Genomic DNA, 16,527 nt, shown 5'->3' with positions numbered 1-16,527 from the left:
TTAAAATTCCTTTTTAGCTTAAAAAACAGATAGTTACTTATTATTCTTTTTGCTGTTGCTTCTTTCTTTTTCCTGTATGACATCGATTTTACATCACACTTTTGGGCTGCATGCTTTACATGCATTTTAAATTCATGTTCAAGATTCAAATAGAAGTTCGCAGGAAAAATTATTATGGATGACTCTCTCCCCCCCCCCCCCCCCACTTCAACAGATTTTGGTGTAAGTATTTCAGACAATACAAGTACCAAGGTACGGGCTTGTTCTTCTGCGGCAGGTAGGGGCCCAAGAGTTCTCCATGTGGGGCATTAAAACCTTATGCTCCGGCGGAAACCAACCCAAAAATGCATATTGAAAATATTGCTTTTTAATGAAGCTTTATTTTTTAAAATATATATCTAAACTTTTTTTCTTTTTTTTTTTGTAGAAACTGTTGCGCCTTTGGGTTGCTTGTCCACAGCCCTTTAACGGTGTAGGAAGATTGGGCGCCGGGAACATTGGGTGCCGAACACTTTGGGCGCCGAGCATTTTCAGCGCCGAGCACATTGGGCTCAAGTTCCTGGTACTCAATATGCCCATCGCCCTATGTTCTGAGCGCCCAAAATGCTCGGCGCCCAATGTTCCCATTTCGGCCCTTCTAGGGTTCCCAGTCCGTCCCTGGTCGCCTATATCGTTTGAGCGACATTGTGACGATATCGTAAACGACATCGTGCTGTCATCGTTTAGCCGACAATTTTTGACATCTCTCTGTGTCGCCTCACGTCATTTCGCGATATATTAACTGAAAAATATCCTCAATTACTTTTCGTCATATAGCGTCATCGTAACCTATACATGTCGCCATCGAAAAATTAGAAATTTTTGTATCTTCATGTATTGCTTCAAGAAGAAAATTACATTGAAACTATAAAAAAATACAATAAGTCAAAATAATAAGCTTTTTTCTTGCTTCTTCATTGCATATTTGGTGACTCTGCACATGTTCAAGACAGAATAAAATGCATTTTTGTCATTCTATACTGCAGCCATTAATATTGATTATGGATGAAAATATCCGCAGAAGAAAAATTAAATAACTCGTTGATACATCATAGGCACCTTGAGATCATTGGTGTTATGATAAAATATCTTTAAAAAATAAGACAAATGTGAGAAGAAAAAGAGAGGGTTTTTGTTTTTTTTTTTTTTTTTGCTTCATAAACGTTGCCAGTTGCACGTTAAAAGGTTAAAAGACAAGAAAAAAAATTGTCAATGCTACGTCACGTGACCTTGAATTCACAACATTAGCAAACACGTGAATGTTGTTGTTACTGTGCATCAACTAGAGCTCGACCCTGAAGCTGGCGCGTGTGTTAAATGCTCTCGTACATGATTGTTTTTTTAATTTCTGAAAAGTAACTTCTTCATTGTGAAAAATATGTCTTCCACAGATCCCATGAGTGTCAATGTGCCTGATATTGAAAACTTGCTGCAGTTGGATCCTTATTTAAAACATCATGAGAGAGAAATAAGGCGCCGGTGAGTGCTACTTATCTTTTGAAACATCAAAGATTAGTTTTTTTTAGATTCACATTTGTATGACCCTCACAAATGTTCTTCTAACATTTTTGAGGAGTATGTTGGGAATATTTATGTTTTAATGGACTAAAAACGTTTACTTTAGCAATACAATATATTATTTCAATTGCCGTTGCAAACCAGATCAAACCTTTTTATGTAAAGTTATGTTTAGTAACTCATTTCAGTTTCTATAAAGTTTGTTTACATTTTTTTATTATCTGCTTTCATAATGATAACGTGTTTTAGTTAAAACATGTAGTTTCAAGAAAGATGTAATTTATTTGCTACAATTTTAGCAAAGTAGGAATGTTTTTCCAGCTTGTGTTTTGCAAAGAGCAATTGCAATGCATTGCACAGCAACTGGTTCTGATGTTGATTTTCTTTCATCATCTTTTTCAAGCAGGTCTAGCTTAGCACTTCATTCAGTACTTTTATTACTTCAGCTCCTAATTGTTCTGTTTATGTGAACTTCTATGTTATCGCCCCCTTCATTTAAAATCTGATTTTTACAATGTTTCACATTTTGACTTTGAATATTTTTTTCCAAAAAGCACAACTACCCTTACAACCATCATCAATTTTCAGAGATAATTAGAAAACGTATATGATGCCTTCACTACCCTAAGTTCAAATGATATAAAAAATATGTTGCTTAGCTATGGGTGTTATATTGCCATGTTACCTAATTTAAAAGTCCAAATCCTTGATAATTCCTAAATTTATAAATCTAACATCATTGTGGCACCCCCATGGAACAATCGTCAAGAAAAGGGCTTCACAGTACAGTTGGATCCTGACTTACCTCCTCGCGTAAGTCGAAATTTCGCGTTGTGGAAAAGTGTTGCGTGTATGATTTTTTATATTAACATACTCAATCATTTCAAAACATTTTAAACACCTTTTAAACTGTTTTAGACCATTTTAAACTATGTATTACCGTTTCTTAGATAAAGAGCTGAATTTTTACCAGATTTTTAAAAGAGCTGCATTATTCAACATAAAATACTGTTATGATGTACAAAATCAATGATAAATGGGAGAGAGAAAGAGAGACAGAAAAATAAAACAGTACGGTACATACGGTATGTAGTAATAATAAAGTACTGCACCTGAAGAGTACTACACAGTAAATACAATAAGTTACATTTATAACTTAAAGAATGAAGATGATGATTTTTGCTGCGCAATCTAATCGTCATTCTAATATATTTTAAATACAGTAGCTTCACATCTACTTCTATAACATCTACATCTATGGTAGCACCCCTCTTTCAGGGTCTCTATAATCTGCAATACAAGAGCAGATTCCCATTTCATATTGTTTGCATTTTGCTTAAACACTTCTCATGCGAGCTTCATATTAAAATTAAGGTCTGGATTTACACGAATTGACTTTTAACTATGCGTATGAAAGATTTACTCATACCTAATTGTCGTGCTACCTTCGACCCACTTTTCTGGTTGTTCAAGCGTATCGAAAATCTTAACCTTTTCTTAAATTGTCGCAAACTTTCTCTTTTTGTTTCCATCTTTAAACAGAAGATAAAACAGCGAGCTTAGCTGCAACAATATTTCATCGCCTTTCATATTTTGAATAAATAAATGAAAAATAAGGAGTCTTGTGCTATATACACCCTAATAAAGTTATATTTCTAGTGCGGTGTGTGGAACTTGCACAGTTAGTGATGCTGAAAAGATGAAAGTACATTCACGAAGTCTATGTTTAGTAGTCTGTAACAAAGCTGAAACTTAGCATCACGATTCCTTTCCAAATATTTTTGTGTTGAGAGCAAGGAATTCTATTTAGCTCTAAGATTTGTTGCACCTGAAAAACTCACGTTATAGCCATTTCGCGTAAGTCGGATCGCGTTGTAACGGGAGTCGACTGTACTTCCCTATTGAACAAGAATCAAAAAGGAAAATTTCTACTCACCACACACTAATTTTAAAGGCACTTATTGAAAATTTGCTTTTATTCCAAATAGTTCAATGCCGTTTGATGTTCCGATTGTTGAGTTTTTTTTGACATAGTTAAAAATTATTGTTTGTATTTCTATTGTGTTGTTTTCCTTTCATATCAGCTTTAAGATGTGTATCACAATTCTTCTCTCACTATTGTGAAGCCAAAATCTTTGTCATCGAGGAGCAGGATTTCTGCAGGTGAGGCATGTCTGCTTAAATTCTCAACAATCAAAATCTGATCACTAGGACCATATGTAATGCATCTCCAGATGATATTTTAATCTATCACAAAATAATTTCAGCACATAAGCTCGTCTTTTTGCCCTTTTACCTTCTATTCTACTCCTGCTATCAGGGCCGTCCTAAAACATAAAATATCCCAGGAAAATTGAAACAGATGCTCCCAGCTCCCCCCCCCCTAAAAAAAGAAGCTATCAATTTCAATGGACCAGGGCCATATACAAGGAGGATTCTTGGGTTTCACCCCCCCCCCCCCACACACACACCGAAAAGTTTGGTTTGACATTTAAATGTTAGTTTATATTTAAAAATTTTGATAAAATATTGTTCTATTTCTAAAATTTTTTTCAAATGTACATTAATTGCATAAAATGCTTTCATAAAAGACAACCCGACGACTTGAACATTAGCACAACTTTCTTTATAGTTCGTAAGCTCCGCATGAAAGTTTTTAAACCCTCCTCGAACTTATTTTCTGGTTATGGCCATGCAATGGACAGTTTGAAAACATTTATTTTAATTATTTATTTGAAATGCAGTACAACCAATTTTTCAATAAATCAAAGCCGACTGCTGTCAAAGAAGAGCAGTTTTACTTCTCATATCTATTTTATGTTTTTATTCCTGAAAACAAAATCTATTTTTCCTCTTATATTTGTTTGATTATTTTCAGATATGGTTGTTTTAAATCTCTATATGATGAGATTAATGTGCAAGAAGGTGGTGTTGCAGAATTTTGCAGAAGTTACACACAATTTGGCATTCATGTTACTAAAAATAATGGTGTTCGATGTCTGGAGTGGGCCCCTGGAGCTGAAGCTGTCTTTTTGAGAGGCGATTTTAGTAAGTATGGATTTTTCTAATTATCAAAGTATTCAGTGTGTGTACTTCTCCTGGACTCATATATGATATGGGACATAACACAAAAAAAGCTGTCACTTTGTCCTGCACAATGACAGATTTATATTTAATTTCGAAATACGTAAACTGCAAAAAAAAAAAAAAAACATTTGCCTAAGAAATTGCACATGTATGTGTGGTTTCTTAGGAACAAAATCTTTGTTTCTTTAATTTTTTAAATATTACTTTTGAAGCAATATAAAGTTGTCACGTAAGGGACAACATGTCTGGTTTTCTGTTGAATTTCATACTATTTGTTTCTTTTTGAATCAAACACTGAAAAGAACTAGTAGGAAAGCAAAGTATATATTTAACAAATTTGTATCAAAGGATATATTAATCATAGTAATATTGTTCACTTATTATTGAAAATAACCAAAACGTTATATACTATATTTTTATGATGTATTAATGCATCATGTATATAACAAAATAATATAATAATCAGTTTTTATTTTGTATTCATTAAATTATTAGTTATGTAACATTTTCAATTCATATTAAAAGTGCCTAATTGAATATGAAACATTGGTCAGAAAAAAAAAATATTTTATGACTGCGCTGTGTGCACCAACTAATGCATTTTTTTTTCACCCTGAATCATATAACTGTAAAAGTAGCTAACAGATGAAAAAAAAAAAGAGTAAAACAGCTAATTCTAAATTAACTCCATTGAAATTGATAAAATAAATGTAAAATGAAATACTAGATATGAATAATGAAAGAAGTTTTTATTTTAAGTCTACGTATTGTAATAATAATATAAGAAAATGAAAAGTGCTGTACTGTTTTGAAGGCTTTAGTTTGTGCTGATTGAAAATATCGGATATTTTCGAACCCTGCATATATTTTTGTTTTATTGAAAATAATGCCTGCGTTATACAGTTTGATGCCTAAAAACTTACACTAGGCATCATCAAGAGGCCGCGATTTAGATTCTTTTTTATACAATGATGATTTCTGTGCCTCAGAAGCAGAAGGACATAAGTCACATTGTGGTAATTTTATAGGAGAGAGTAAAAGCTTTTTTTTTTTTTTTTTTGGCACATGCAAACAATTTAAGGCAACACCCCCCCCCCCCTTGTTTGCATAATTTGACCCTGATAAAAAATTGAAAAAAAAATTTTTTTATGACTTGCATTCACATGGCTCGATGCTGAGTAGGCTCTAGATACAATGCACTAATAAACGGAAAATCACGATTTTTGGACTTTGACAGTCAGGCTCTGGGGTACAGATTTATCAAAAGGTCTTGTAGGGCCTTAAATAGATTATTTTTTTATTATCTAGAAACATCTTGTATACGTATTTTTTTTAGTATTAATTCTTTGTTTATTAATACTTTACATTTTATTATTAAAGCAATTATTATTCTTATTTGTTTAGATGATTGGAAAATGGTCACTCATCCATTTAAACAGTTGCCATTTGGAAAATGGGAGCTTGAAATTCCACCAAACGATGATGGATCTTGTCCTGTTCCTCATAACAGTAACATAAAGGTATGCATTCAACTTTATCTGATTACCAATTTGAGACAATTGCTTTCTGCAAACTGTGCAGTTATTTAAATACAAATTTGGAGCAGCAAATATTTGCTGTCTTTTCAGTAAACTCTTTCACTGATTTTAATTCAATGCAGTTCTCAAGTTAAAAGCTAAACATAAAATCAATTGTCATTAACTCAAATATCAGGTTCCGATACTTTTTCTGCAATTTCATGTTAATTATCCTCCATATCTCAAAGTTAACTTCTCTTGACTCTTTTTTTTTAAGATGACTCAAAATTTGACAATTGAATGAGCAAAAAAAACTTGCAAGTAGAAATTTGAAAATTATTTTGTCTTCTCATGTATATTCCTGCACAGAAAATCTAAAAGCCAAAAGAATATCTGTTGAAGCATTGTGCAATTTAGAAATAACACATGGTTTCTCTTGCTGTATTGTTTGCACTTACTCAAAAAGGAACTGTTTCCAAAAGTTTTGGTTTCTTCAATGAAACATACGGTGAGACAGACATTATTATGGCTGAAGAAATGACTTTTAAAGAAGTTGAAGAAATGCCCCCTTAAGCTAAATGCATTACGCATTTGCCTCAAAAAGTACTTCCGTCGAACGCTCATGCCAAAAGCACCCATATGGGTGAGGGGAGGAGGCAAGTGGGGCTCAAGCCACCCCCCCCCCTTTAGAAATAAGAATTTTAAGTTCTTTTAGTACTTTTTTCTTTGTAAAAATGTAAAAACATTTCTTCTCCAGCCGTTAATGAATAAGGTATTAAAAATTTCAGATTTTAATAACTCTAATCTGTAGGAAAATCAGTTTCCTCAGAAAAAATATCCTGCTAAATCATGGAGGAAATGTCTAAACTCCCCCCCCCCCCCCCCTTCAAAAGTTTGCAAATGGGCGCCCATGGCTCATGTTGATTTTCGGTACACCTTTCAACGCTACCTGGCGGCAATACAAGGTTAGCGTTGCTATGGCAATGGATCCAAACAATTCAAATCAAACTGTTAATTGGTTAATTAATTTAGAAATTAACCATTTGTGATCCTTGCTATTAATATTTAATACCTTCCGATAGGTTGCAATGGCAGGTGTACCAAAATTTACTTATCCTCGTTCCCTCAATTTGAGATCCCTTTTTCTCTATGTCGAAAGCAAGAAAATGACAGGGATTTAGTATTAAGGGGGTGTTTGTTGCAGAAGCAGATAGCAATTAATCTGGCTTTCTAAAATTTGATTAATACATCAAGGTTCATACAGTTCATACACACCACTCAAAATGTTCATACAAACCACGGAAGAAAATGAATGTCTGCAGAAAAGAAGTATTTGCAAAAAGCTTCAGCAATTAACTGTTTCACAAGTGACAAAACTTTTTATTGTAGCTTAAAATAAAAAATGTTCCTCTAAGAATGAAATACGAATAAAGGGAGTAATTCTTTTTTGTTTTTGTCCTTATTGTTTTTATTTAAACTGGACAATTTCATTCATCAGTAAAAGAATTTATGTGCTCGGCAGTTTATCAGTTATATAAGTATTAATTAAAATATTCCTGGTTTTTAATACTAAAATTTTGGAAACCAAAACTACTGAAAAATCTAACTTTTTATAAATCAAACTTTTCTTCGGTCCTGCTAGATTTGAGTTCTCGAGAATTTCTGACTGAAAAATATTTTCAATCTTCTATAGGGTAGATGTCATGGTTGATGAATTTTTGTTGTGCTAAAAAAGAGCTTTGTAGCATAACAAAAGGTTTTTTTAGCCAGCTAAATTTTAAATTGCAAACTTCTTTAAAAATGATTTCAAACTAATTTGCATTAAATTTAACTTATTTTTTCCTTAGCAAACAAACTGTTTTGTGGAATTATGTTTCCGTGTGTTCCACCCAAACTACTGCACTAGATTTAGTACATTGGGAGTTTTATCTTGACCAAAAAAAAAGACTTTAAGGAAAGCAATGAATTTTTTAAATGCATTCCTGCTTCCGCTTAATGAAAAATTATGCATGATGATGCAGACATAAAGGGATTTCAAATTTCTAATGAAACAAAACCCTATCTAAAAGAAATTGATGTTCAAATCATATCAAATTTGAAAGATAAATTCAGTAACAGATTTTCAGATTTAAAGCACTCATTTCTATGTCGTAGCTGTTTTGAGTTGAGTAATCCATGTTCCTTGACAATTTTGTGCTGCCTCTAATTAATTCTATTAAAAAAGAAGTTAATATAATTGCAAAACGAAGCTTATTGCGTAGTGGTACTCTACTTGCATTTAATTAAACATTTTTGCTGTTGCCCGTAATATGGGACTCACGAAGAAATTTTTAGGAAATTAATAGTGTTTGTTTCATTTTAAATTTTATCTAGGTCTGCCCAGAAAGTTAAACTTCTTTTCAATAGAACCTTAACAAATCCTTGTATTGGGGATTAATAAATTTTACTGTTATGCAATATATTTTATTAATGTATTCTCTGGTTAGTTGAAATGTCCTTTTTTTGGTTTATATGGTTGTAAATAGAATTTTTAATATATTTTATGCTTTCAGCTGGTTATTTTAACACGCTCTGGGAAAATGGAAGATCGTTTGTCTCCTTGGGCCACATATGTTGTTCAACCAAAAAGTTCTATTGTTTATGATCAAAGGTTCTGGAATCCTCCTGCCAATGAAGTGAGTGAATTTTTTATTATTCTTACTTGATTTTTATTTATTGAGGAATAAGTAATTTTTACAGTTGTGACTTGTATTTCATTTTACTCAGTAAACCAATTAAAAAGATTTGCTGATTTACTCAGTTGACTCTTAATAATTTTAACTTAAGATAAAGCAAATTCCAAAATAACAGTAAATTGAATAGTCTTAAACTAGAGTATTTAATTAGAAACAAAACTTACTCTAATGCTTGCTTTCTTTTTATTAGCACATCATATTAAATCTCTAAAAATGTTGTTAAAATTAAAAAGAAAATTTTAAAATAAAGGGTGATAGGAAAGTTAGCACAATCACCCAATAAATTGAATTACACATATTCAAATGATAAAATATATACTGCACTAATTATTTAATGCAAAACTAATTATTGTAAGTAAAATATGAGAGTATGTCTCATGATATAAAAGCATTTGTTTGAGTTTGTAAAGCATATTTTTGTAAACTGAACCAAACAAAATACGAGGGTCAGTCAGAAAGTTAGTTGCACTGCTCAAGAAAACAGAGAAATGATTGAAATTTTACTATAACTTTATTCGCATCTTAAAGTTCCATTTAAAATCTACATTTTAACATAACCACCTCCGTAATTTAAGCACTTGTCGAGGCGTGGTAAAAGTTTTTCGATGCCATCTGCAAAGGAATCCTGTCCAATGTCCGATAGCCATTGTTGGATTGCAGCTTTGACTTTGTCCTCCGAATAGTATTGTTGCTTTAAAAGTTCTTGCTTCATGGGCCGAGAAACATCCAAGTCAGGAGGTGAAAGGTTTAGGCAGCTAGGGAAGGTGATCCCACACTTCCCCCGTGAACTTGATCTTCCCTCCTGCTCAACGTTGTCAATATCTGTGCATCCATTCTTAAACATGTTGCACCATTTCACGATACCTTAATGTGACATTGCATTTTCTCCATACACTTCATGCTACTGCACATAAATATCAGTGCAGTTGCACTTTTTTTGCCCTCAGAATTGAATTACTGCACGCATATCCAATTTAGACGCTACTTGCAGCTGTCGAGATATGTTTGCGACTGATAATCAGAAAAACTGAACTTGTCTTCGGGAAGCCGTTGCATCACACAATAAAGGTACATGTCTGAAGTATTGCCATAGAGTTTCATCAAAATTGTCTTAGACGGAACAGATTTATGAAGAAGTGCAACTAACTTTCTGACTGATCTACGTATTTACGAAATTTGCAAACAGCTTTAGGTTGTGTTGTAGAAAAAAAAGCTCTAAATTATACATTAGTTAACTCTAAACATGTAACATAAAATTACCATACAAAAGCAAAAGATTCCTATTTATAAAGTGTGCATAGCAATAAATAGGGATGCTTATAAATTATAGCAACTTTTAAATAATGATTCTGTCAAATTCTGAAAGTTTAGCTCATCAACTGCTTAGGGTCTGAATTGTAAAAAAAAAAATACGAGTTCAGTATTATCCCAAAACTGAGGTGCAAAACTTAGGCAAAAACTGTAATGGTGTTCCAAATTTCATCATTCTAAGCCTTACTGTTTTCCCATAAGACATGCCACGAACGCATATACCTACTTTTAATTTGTAAAAATGCTTTTGAAAGAATATGCTCCCAATTATATTCATTAATTTTTATTATTTCTTTAAGTTTACTTACATGTCATGTTTGTCAGACATGCTGCGTAATTGCATCTCTGATATGCTCGTATGTATATAAATATTAAGAGAAAAGGCACGTTTTTAGAAATATCTTCAAAATCAACTTTTCAATAAATGAGTACTTTTTTTTTTTTTTTTTTTTTTTTTGTTGATTTGATTTTTTTAATAATTTAATTTTTGGTGTTAGAATCTTTTTTTTTTTTTTTGATGCATAAAGTTTTAGTTGTTTGGTACCTGGTAGGCAGGTTTGTGCTTCTTGGTTTCATTTGCAGGTGCATCACTAATCAAAATTTTTTTGCTCTTTTTATTACTCTGTTTGAAGTAAAAAGCCTTACATGTTGTTGTTATTTATAATTTTTATTAAACATTTTACCTCTTTGTGTTCTAGAGATATACATTTAAGAATTCAAAGCCAAAGAGACCGCCAAATTTCAAAATCTATGAATCACACGTTGGCATATCTTCAGAAGAATATAAGGTTGCAAGTTATGAACATTTTAGCAAAAATATAATTCCAAGAATCAAGAATCAAGGTTAGTATTACCTATCTGCCATCTCTCCCGAGTCATTGGGGAAACTCCTAAATTTTGATACCTTTTCCCAATCTCTCCAATGAAAAAATATCTCCCATCAAAACTATGAAATTCCCAAAAAAAAGGGGGGATTTTTCAATTATTAAAATTTCAGGCAAATCCCTACAATAAACCCCTTTCAATGGCAGAAATAAAACCTTTTCATACATAAGAATGAAAATGAAATATGTCTGATCATTTTTTAAACATATTTTATTCATTTTTCTTCATTTTAATGCTTTTATTTCCCCAAAAATGTGGGGAAACGCTTTTGATTTTTCTCTGAAATTCCTACATTTTTATAGAATCTTTTGTAGCTTTTAAAAGTTTTTTTTTTTTTTTTTTTCAATTCTTAAAGTTGTAGTTATTTTTATGCGCAATCACAATTTTCGTTTTCACTCCGCATCCTTTGATTTCTGCCCCCGGATTTTTCTAATAATGCAGGCGTCCATGTGCCTCCGAGTTGAATTATATTTATAAACAACCTTCTTGATTTTATACAATCCTTTTTACGCAAAAACAGTATCCAGCACATAACATCCAGCATCCAGCCCCTGGGATTCATTCAAATTTTGGCATGTTAAATTCAAATTATGGTTGCAATAAAAGCCATTAGTAAAAACAAGAATCCCAACGAGCAGGGGCTTATTGCAATTTGATTGCGAAAAATATAATTTAAATAGAGATCTCAAAATTCAAATTTTTTTTTTTTACTTCAAAAAATTTATCATACTAATCCTAATACCCAAATTTATGGTCCTATGCAATTTCAATTGGAAAAATCCCTACTGATATTTTAAAGACCCCTTTTATAATCACACTTTTGTCCCTAAATTTTTCATGCCTCTCTAACTTCACTCAGTCCCCATAATTTTCATCTTTTAATGCTGGCATTTATGGTATTGTACATTCATTGAAATTAAAAGTTTTATAAGGTTCACAGATTGTGTTAAAGGATTTAAGGTTTTGTTAAAATTTTAAAAATCATGAAAACCTTAACAGATTTTATTACATTACAACCTTACAAATTAGATTATAAGTCAATAAGGCGTAAAAGTTTCAAAACATCTATTCCTATTTTATCAGATAGTTTTAAAAGTTAGTAAGTCTTATTTTCCATCATCTTACCTTCCAAATGCAGTTTTCCTATCACTATTTATGTTTTTCAGGAAATGTTAAAACAGGTTTAAATTTTATTTGAACTAAAATGTAATTAATGGAATCATGAATGAATATCCTTTTGAAAATCAGTTTCTTTATTAGAACGTTTATTTTAATGTGCTTAAAGCATTTCAAAAGTGCAAATTATTTTTCATTTCTTGTACATTATATCGAAGATATTGAGAAAAGAAGTAATGTTGTTAAATTATACTCGGAATAGTCATGACGGGGAGGGGGGGGGGCATTGATTTGCTTAATTGATGACCACCCTGAATTACTATATACTTTATAATTTGTGGCACTTGTATGCTCTTTTCATTTTGCTGTTTAGAACTGTAGCTATAGTGGTCTTATATTTAATAAAGTTGCAAAGTTGCGTTATTTACACTAATAATGTGTGGTACCCACGCATTATTAGTGTCATAACGATTACTGGCCAGTCCTTACTTTAATTAAATTCAAATTCAAATTAAATTTTTCAAATATACAAACGTTTTATTGATGCTCTTATTTTAGAACTTTGAGTATTTTATTTAGAAATGAAAAAGCTTGTATTAAAGCATTACAAATTGTTAGAAAAAGTACGTTAAATTATTTTACAAATTTGTTCCAAAACCTGGAAAGCAAATTCAACATTTTTTTTTCTTTAAAAAGTTCAGTTTCTTTCCTCCTCATACTTCAACCATTATGATACTATTTCTCTGTATATTTAAGCATGCTAAAATATGTTCAAATAAAATAAATTTTTATCTTTTAGGCTATAATGCAATTCAGTTAATGGCTATAATGGAGCATGCATACTATGGCAGCTTTGGATACCAGGTTACTAGTTTCTTTGCTGCATCCAGGTAAGGAATATTTTTTCATTGTCTTTAACTGTCTTTTTCAAGTTTTGTGTGTGTCAACCGAAATAAAGTTTCCTTTACTTATTTTTAGTCGATATGGTACGCCCGAAGAACTCAAAGAATTAATTGACAATGCACACGCACATGGATTGTATGTTCTTCTTGATGTTGTACATAGTCATGCCTCTAAGAATGTTCTGGATGGACTAAATCAATTTGATGGCACAAATTCCTGTTTTTTCCATGATGGAGGACGAGGAGAACACTCACTATGGGGAAGCAGATTATTTGATTATTCACAGTAAGTAAAATATGCTCCTCTTGTATTCTGAATTTTCAAACTGCTTTAAATATTTTTTTTCCTTTGATAAATAATCTTTATCAATTTTAAACGACAGTGATGTAGTCAAGTAAGAAATAATAACATTTGAATGCACAAAATTGCAGGTAGCTGCAAACACGTGTTTTGGGGTTGCAAAGTTTTACAATGCAAAGTAAGTGAGTTTATGGATGAAAAGGCATCAAAAAAAAATCCAAACCTGAAACATGTGTCTGCGGTAATCTGCAATTTTGTGCTAAATGATGTTATTTCTTATTTTACTTTTCAAGCACATGTATTTTTCATTTGTTTATTATTTGCATTTTCATGTATTTATTCACCTTTGCAGTGATATATTTTATTTGAGAAAATCAAGAGTGCTGAATTTAGAAAAACATTATGGGAATATTCAAATTATTCAGGAGTATACACAAAGGTTGCTGTTTTGAGATCAGATTAATGCATCTGAGAAAATATATAATAATTCCTCTGACTACATTTCATTTAAGTAGATCCATTTCTGTGATCGAAAAAATACTGGCTAGTGTACTCTTGGCTTTTTCTGAAATTCTAAATGTTATTAAAATATTTCGTTAATTTATTATTCCCAGATCTATTCATTGTAATGTTTGGAGTTAAACTTACTGGGCATGGTTACACCCTCTTGAAGACTAATAATAATAAATTGAATTTTGTTTAATCTCACTATAAAGCTAGCATTTATGTACATTTGTTTCTGCTCATAATTTAAACATGGTTAATTTATATATAAGATTCCAACAACAGTTGAGATTAGTTTGAGAACAATGGCTTCATTAACCTTTTCCAAACAAAAATTATGAAAACAGCATTTCTATGAAAGCATGATTAAGGAATGTTTTCTTCTTTGAAAGTACTGTGTTAGAGTCAGGGTTTGCTGATATATATCACAATATATATATCCGATATATATTTTGAAAATATCGTGATATTTTCATATTTTTGATATTTATTTTTTTAACTACAGTATTTTTAATGTAAAAATTATATTAATCATAATAACAGTTCATTTATTATTAAAAATAACTAAAAAGTTATGTACTATATTTTTATTATATGTTAAGCATCATTAATATAACAAAGTAGTATAATATTCCTTTTTTATTTTAGGTACATAAAATTATTACTAATGTACCAGTTTTAATTCATATTAAAAGTGCTTAATTAATTATTAAACATTGGTCAGAGAAAGAGAATGTTTAATGACTGTGCATGGACCAATGTATGTTTTTTATTTCTGAATCATATAACTGTACAAGTTGCTAACAGAAGGGAAATGAGTGAGAAACAGCTAATGCTAAATTAACGCCATTAAAATAGATATAAATGTAAAATGAAATATTAGATATAAACAATGAAAGAAACCTTAATTTTAAGTCTACATATGATAAGTATAATATAAGAAAATTAAGAGTGATTTGAGGATGCATTTACTATTTTGAAGACTTTAGTTTATGCTAATTGAAAATGTCGGGTATATATAAAAATATCGGATATTTTTGAAAATATCATGATATTTTCAAACCCTGGTTCGAGTTCAGTAATGAACTCCCTACATGGTTAAACTAAGAATTATCAGAAAAGCATCAATGCATCTGTTTACTAAAACCAGATGAGCTCTTTGGCTGTTGTCCTTGCGACCCATTCTGAAGCAGAATCGATTGTAATTTATCTATTTTCACTTTGTTTTAAAAGTTGCTGGTCATGAAAAAAAAGCAAAAAACTTCTAGTACAAATAGGTTCGGGCAGGGCTTGAAATTAACAGAGAGCAAATTCCCTAAAAACTCATTTGTTTGCTAATAAAAAAAATGCTTTAGAGTTCTGTATGAAATGTTTTTATTGTTTTTTCCACTAGTATGCTTTTTCATCCATTAAGCACAAAATATAATCTGTATTGTAATTTTTGTGTTTTCCGGGTAATTGCTTGCAGATTTTTTTTTTTTTTTTTTTTTTAAAGAGAGCATGAATTTTTCACAGTTGTGTTAAATAATTGTTCACAACCTTATAAATTTTATGTAAATAAAAATTTGAATTAGGATAGATAGCTTTACGAAGTGCTACTAGATTGAAATGATATTTTACTTTTAGTAAATTAGCAGTCCCTATTTTGAATCTCAAGAGGATTTGTAACATTTCATATTGGGCTAGAAAGAGTGCTGTAATTTTTTTACTGCAGTTATTGCTAAAATTAATCTTAATATATTGAGCCATGTAATCTATCCTATTGTAATGGCCTCTGCACTATCAATTGTATAGTCTTAAAAAATCTCATGAAATTTGTATTTTTTGTTTTTTAGGCGAGAGGTCTTGAGATTTCTTCTTTCTAATCTTTGTTGGTACATGGATGAGTACCAATTTGATGGATTCAGGTTTGATGGCGTGACATCAATGCTGTACCACCACCATGGAGTAGGTGCAGGTTTTAGTGGTGATTACAATGAATATTTTGGAATGTCAACTGATACAGAATCATTAACATATTTGATGATGGCGAATCACATTTTGAAAACTTTTTACCCAGAATCTGTAACAATTGCTGAGGTAAAATATTTTCTTATGAATTTTGCTTTTAGAACATTAAAAAGTATTTTCAAATAGATATTTTATAAAGGTTGCTCAATAATACCATGTTTGCTTTTTTTTTTTAATTTGTGTATCTGGCATACAAATAAGTTTTAAAGGATTTTTTTTACAAGTTTGACACTTACAAGTTTGACTTCAGTTTTTTGAAGTATTGTCCATCGTTTGCCACTACCTTTTCCCATCTTTCTGGATGCCTACTCGAAAAAACAATGTGTCTTTTGATGCAATCCACAAATAGATCCAACTTTGGACTTCTTCAAAAGAGCAGAAGTGCTGATCCCCAAGAGCATGTGTCATCGACGAAAACAAATAGTAGTCGGAAGGGGCAATGTCTGGGCTACATAGCGGGTAGAGTAGGATTGCCAGTTTCAGAATCTCGAGGCATGTTTTAACCGGTGGCACAACATGTAGCCGAGCGTCATAATGTTGCGAAACTACCTTGTCTGTGTCCCTCCTTATATTGCAACTGTTTTTCCAGCAGTGCTTGGCTC

At 31.4% G+C, this 16,527-nt stretch overlaps 1 protein-coding gene across 1 annotated transcript in view; it reads left to right on the top strand.

The window, feature by feature from the left end:
* Positions 1-1,297: 1,297 nt before the first annotated feature.
* LOC129230663 (1,4-alpha-glucan-branching enzyme-like) overlaps positions 1,298-16,527 on the top strand; it is a 39,217-nt gene continuing 23,987 nt past the window's right edge. The window contains exons 1-8 of the mRNA XM_054865078.1: positions 1,298-1,518; positions 4,436-4,605; positions 6,049-6,164; positions 8,714-8,836; positions 10,906-11,050; positions 13,008-13,098; positions 13,187-13,396; positions 15,751-15,994. Coding sequence (XP_054721053.1) covers positions 1,418-1,518; positions 4,436-4,605; positions 6,049-6,164; positions 8,714-8,836; positions 10,906-11,050; positions 13,008-13,098; positions 13,187-13,396; positions 15,751-15,994 — 1,200 coding nt within the window. The 5' untranslated portion in view covers positions 1,298-1,417. The remainder of the gene's footprint in view (positions 1,519-4,435; positions 4,606-6,048; positions 6,165-8,713; positions 8,837-10,905; positions 11,051-13,007; positions 13,099-13,186; positions 13,397-15,750; positions 15,995-16,527) is intronic.

The sequence above is a fragment of the Uloborus diversus genome, chromosome 9 (assembly GCF_026930045.1).
Source record: "Uloborus diversus isolate 005 chromosome 9, Udiv.v.3.1, whole genome shotgun sequence".
Classification (NCBI taxonomy): domain Eukaryota; kingdom Metazoa; phylum Arthropoda; class Arachnida; order Araneae; family Uloboridae; genus Uloborus; species Uloborus diversus.
Note: the sequence above shows the minus strand (reverse complement) of the source record. Positions and strands in the feature narration are given on the sequence as shown.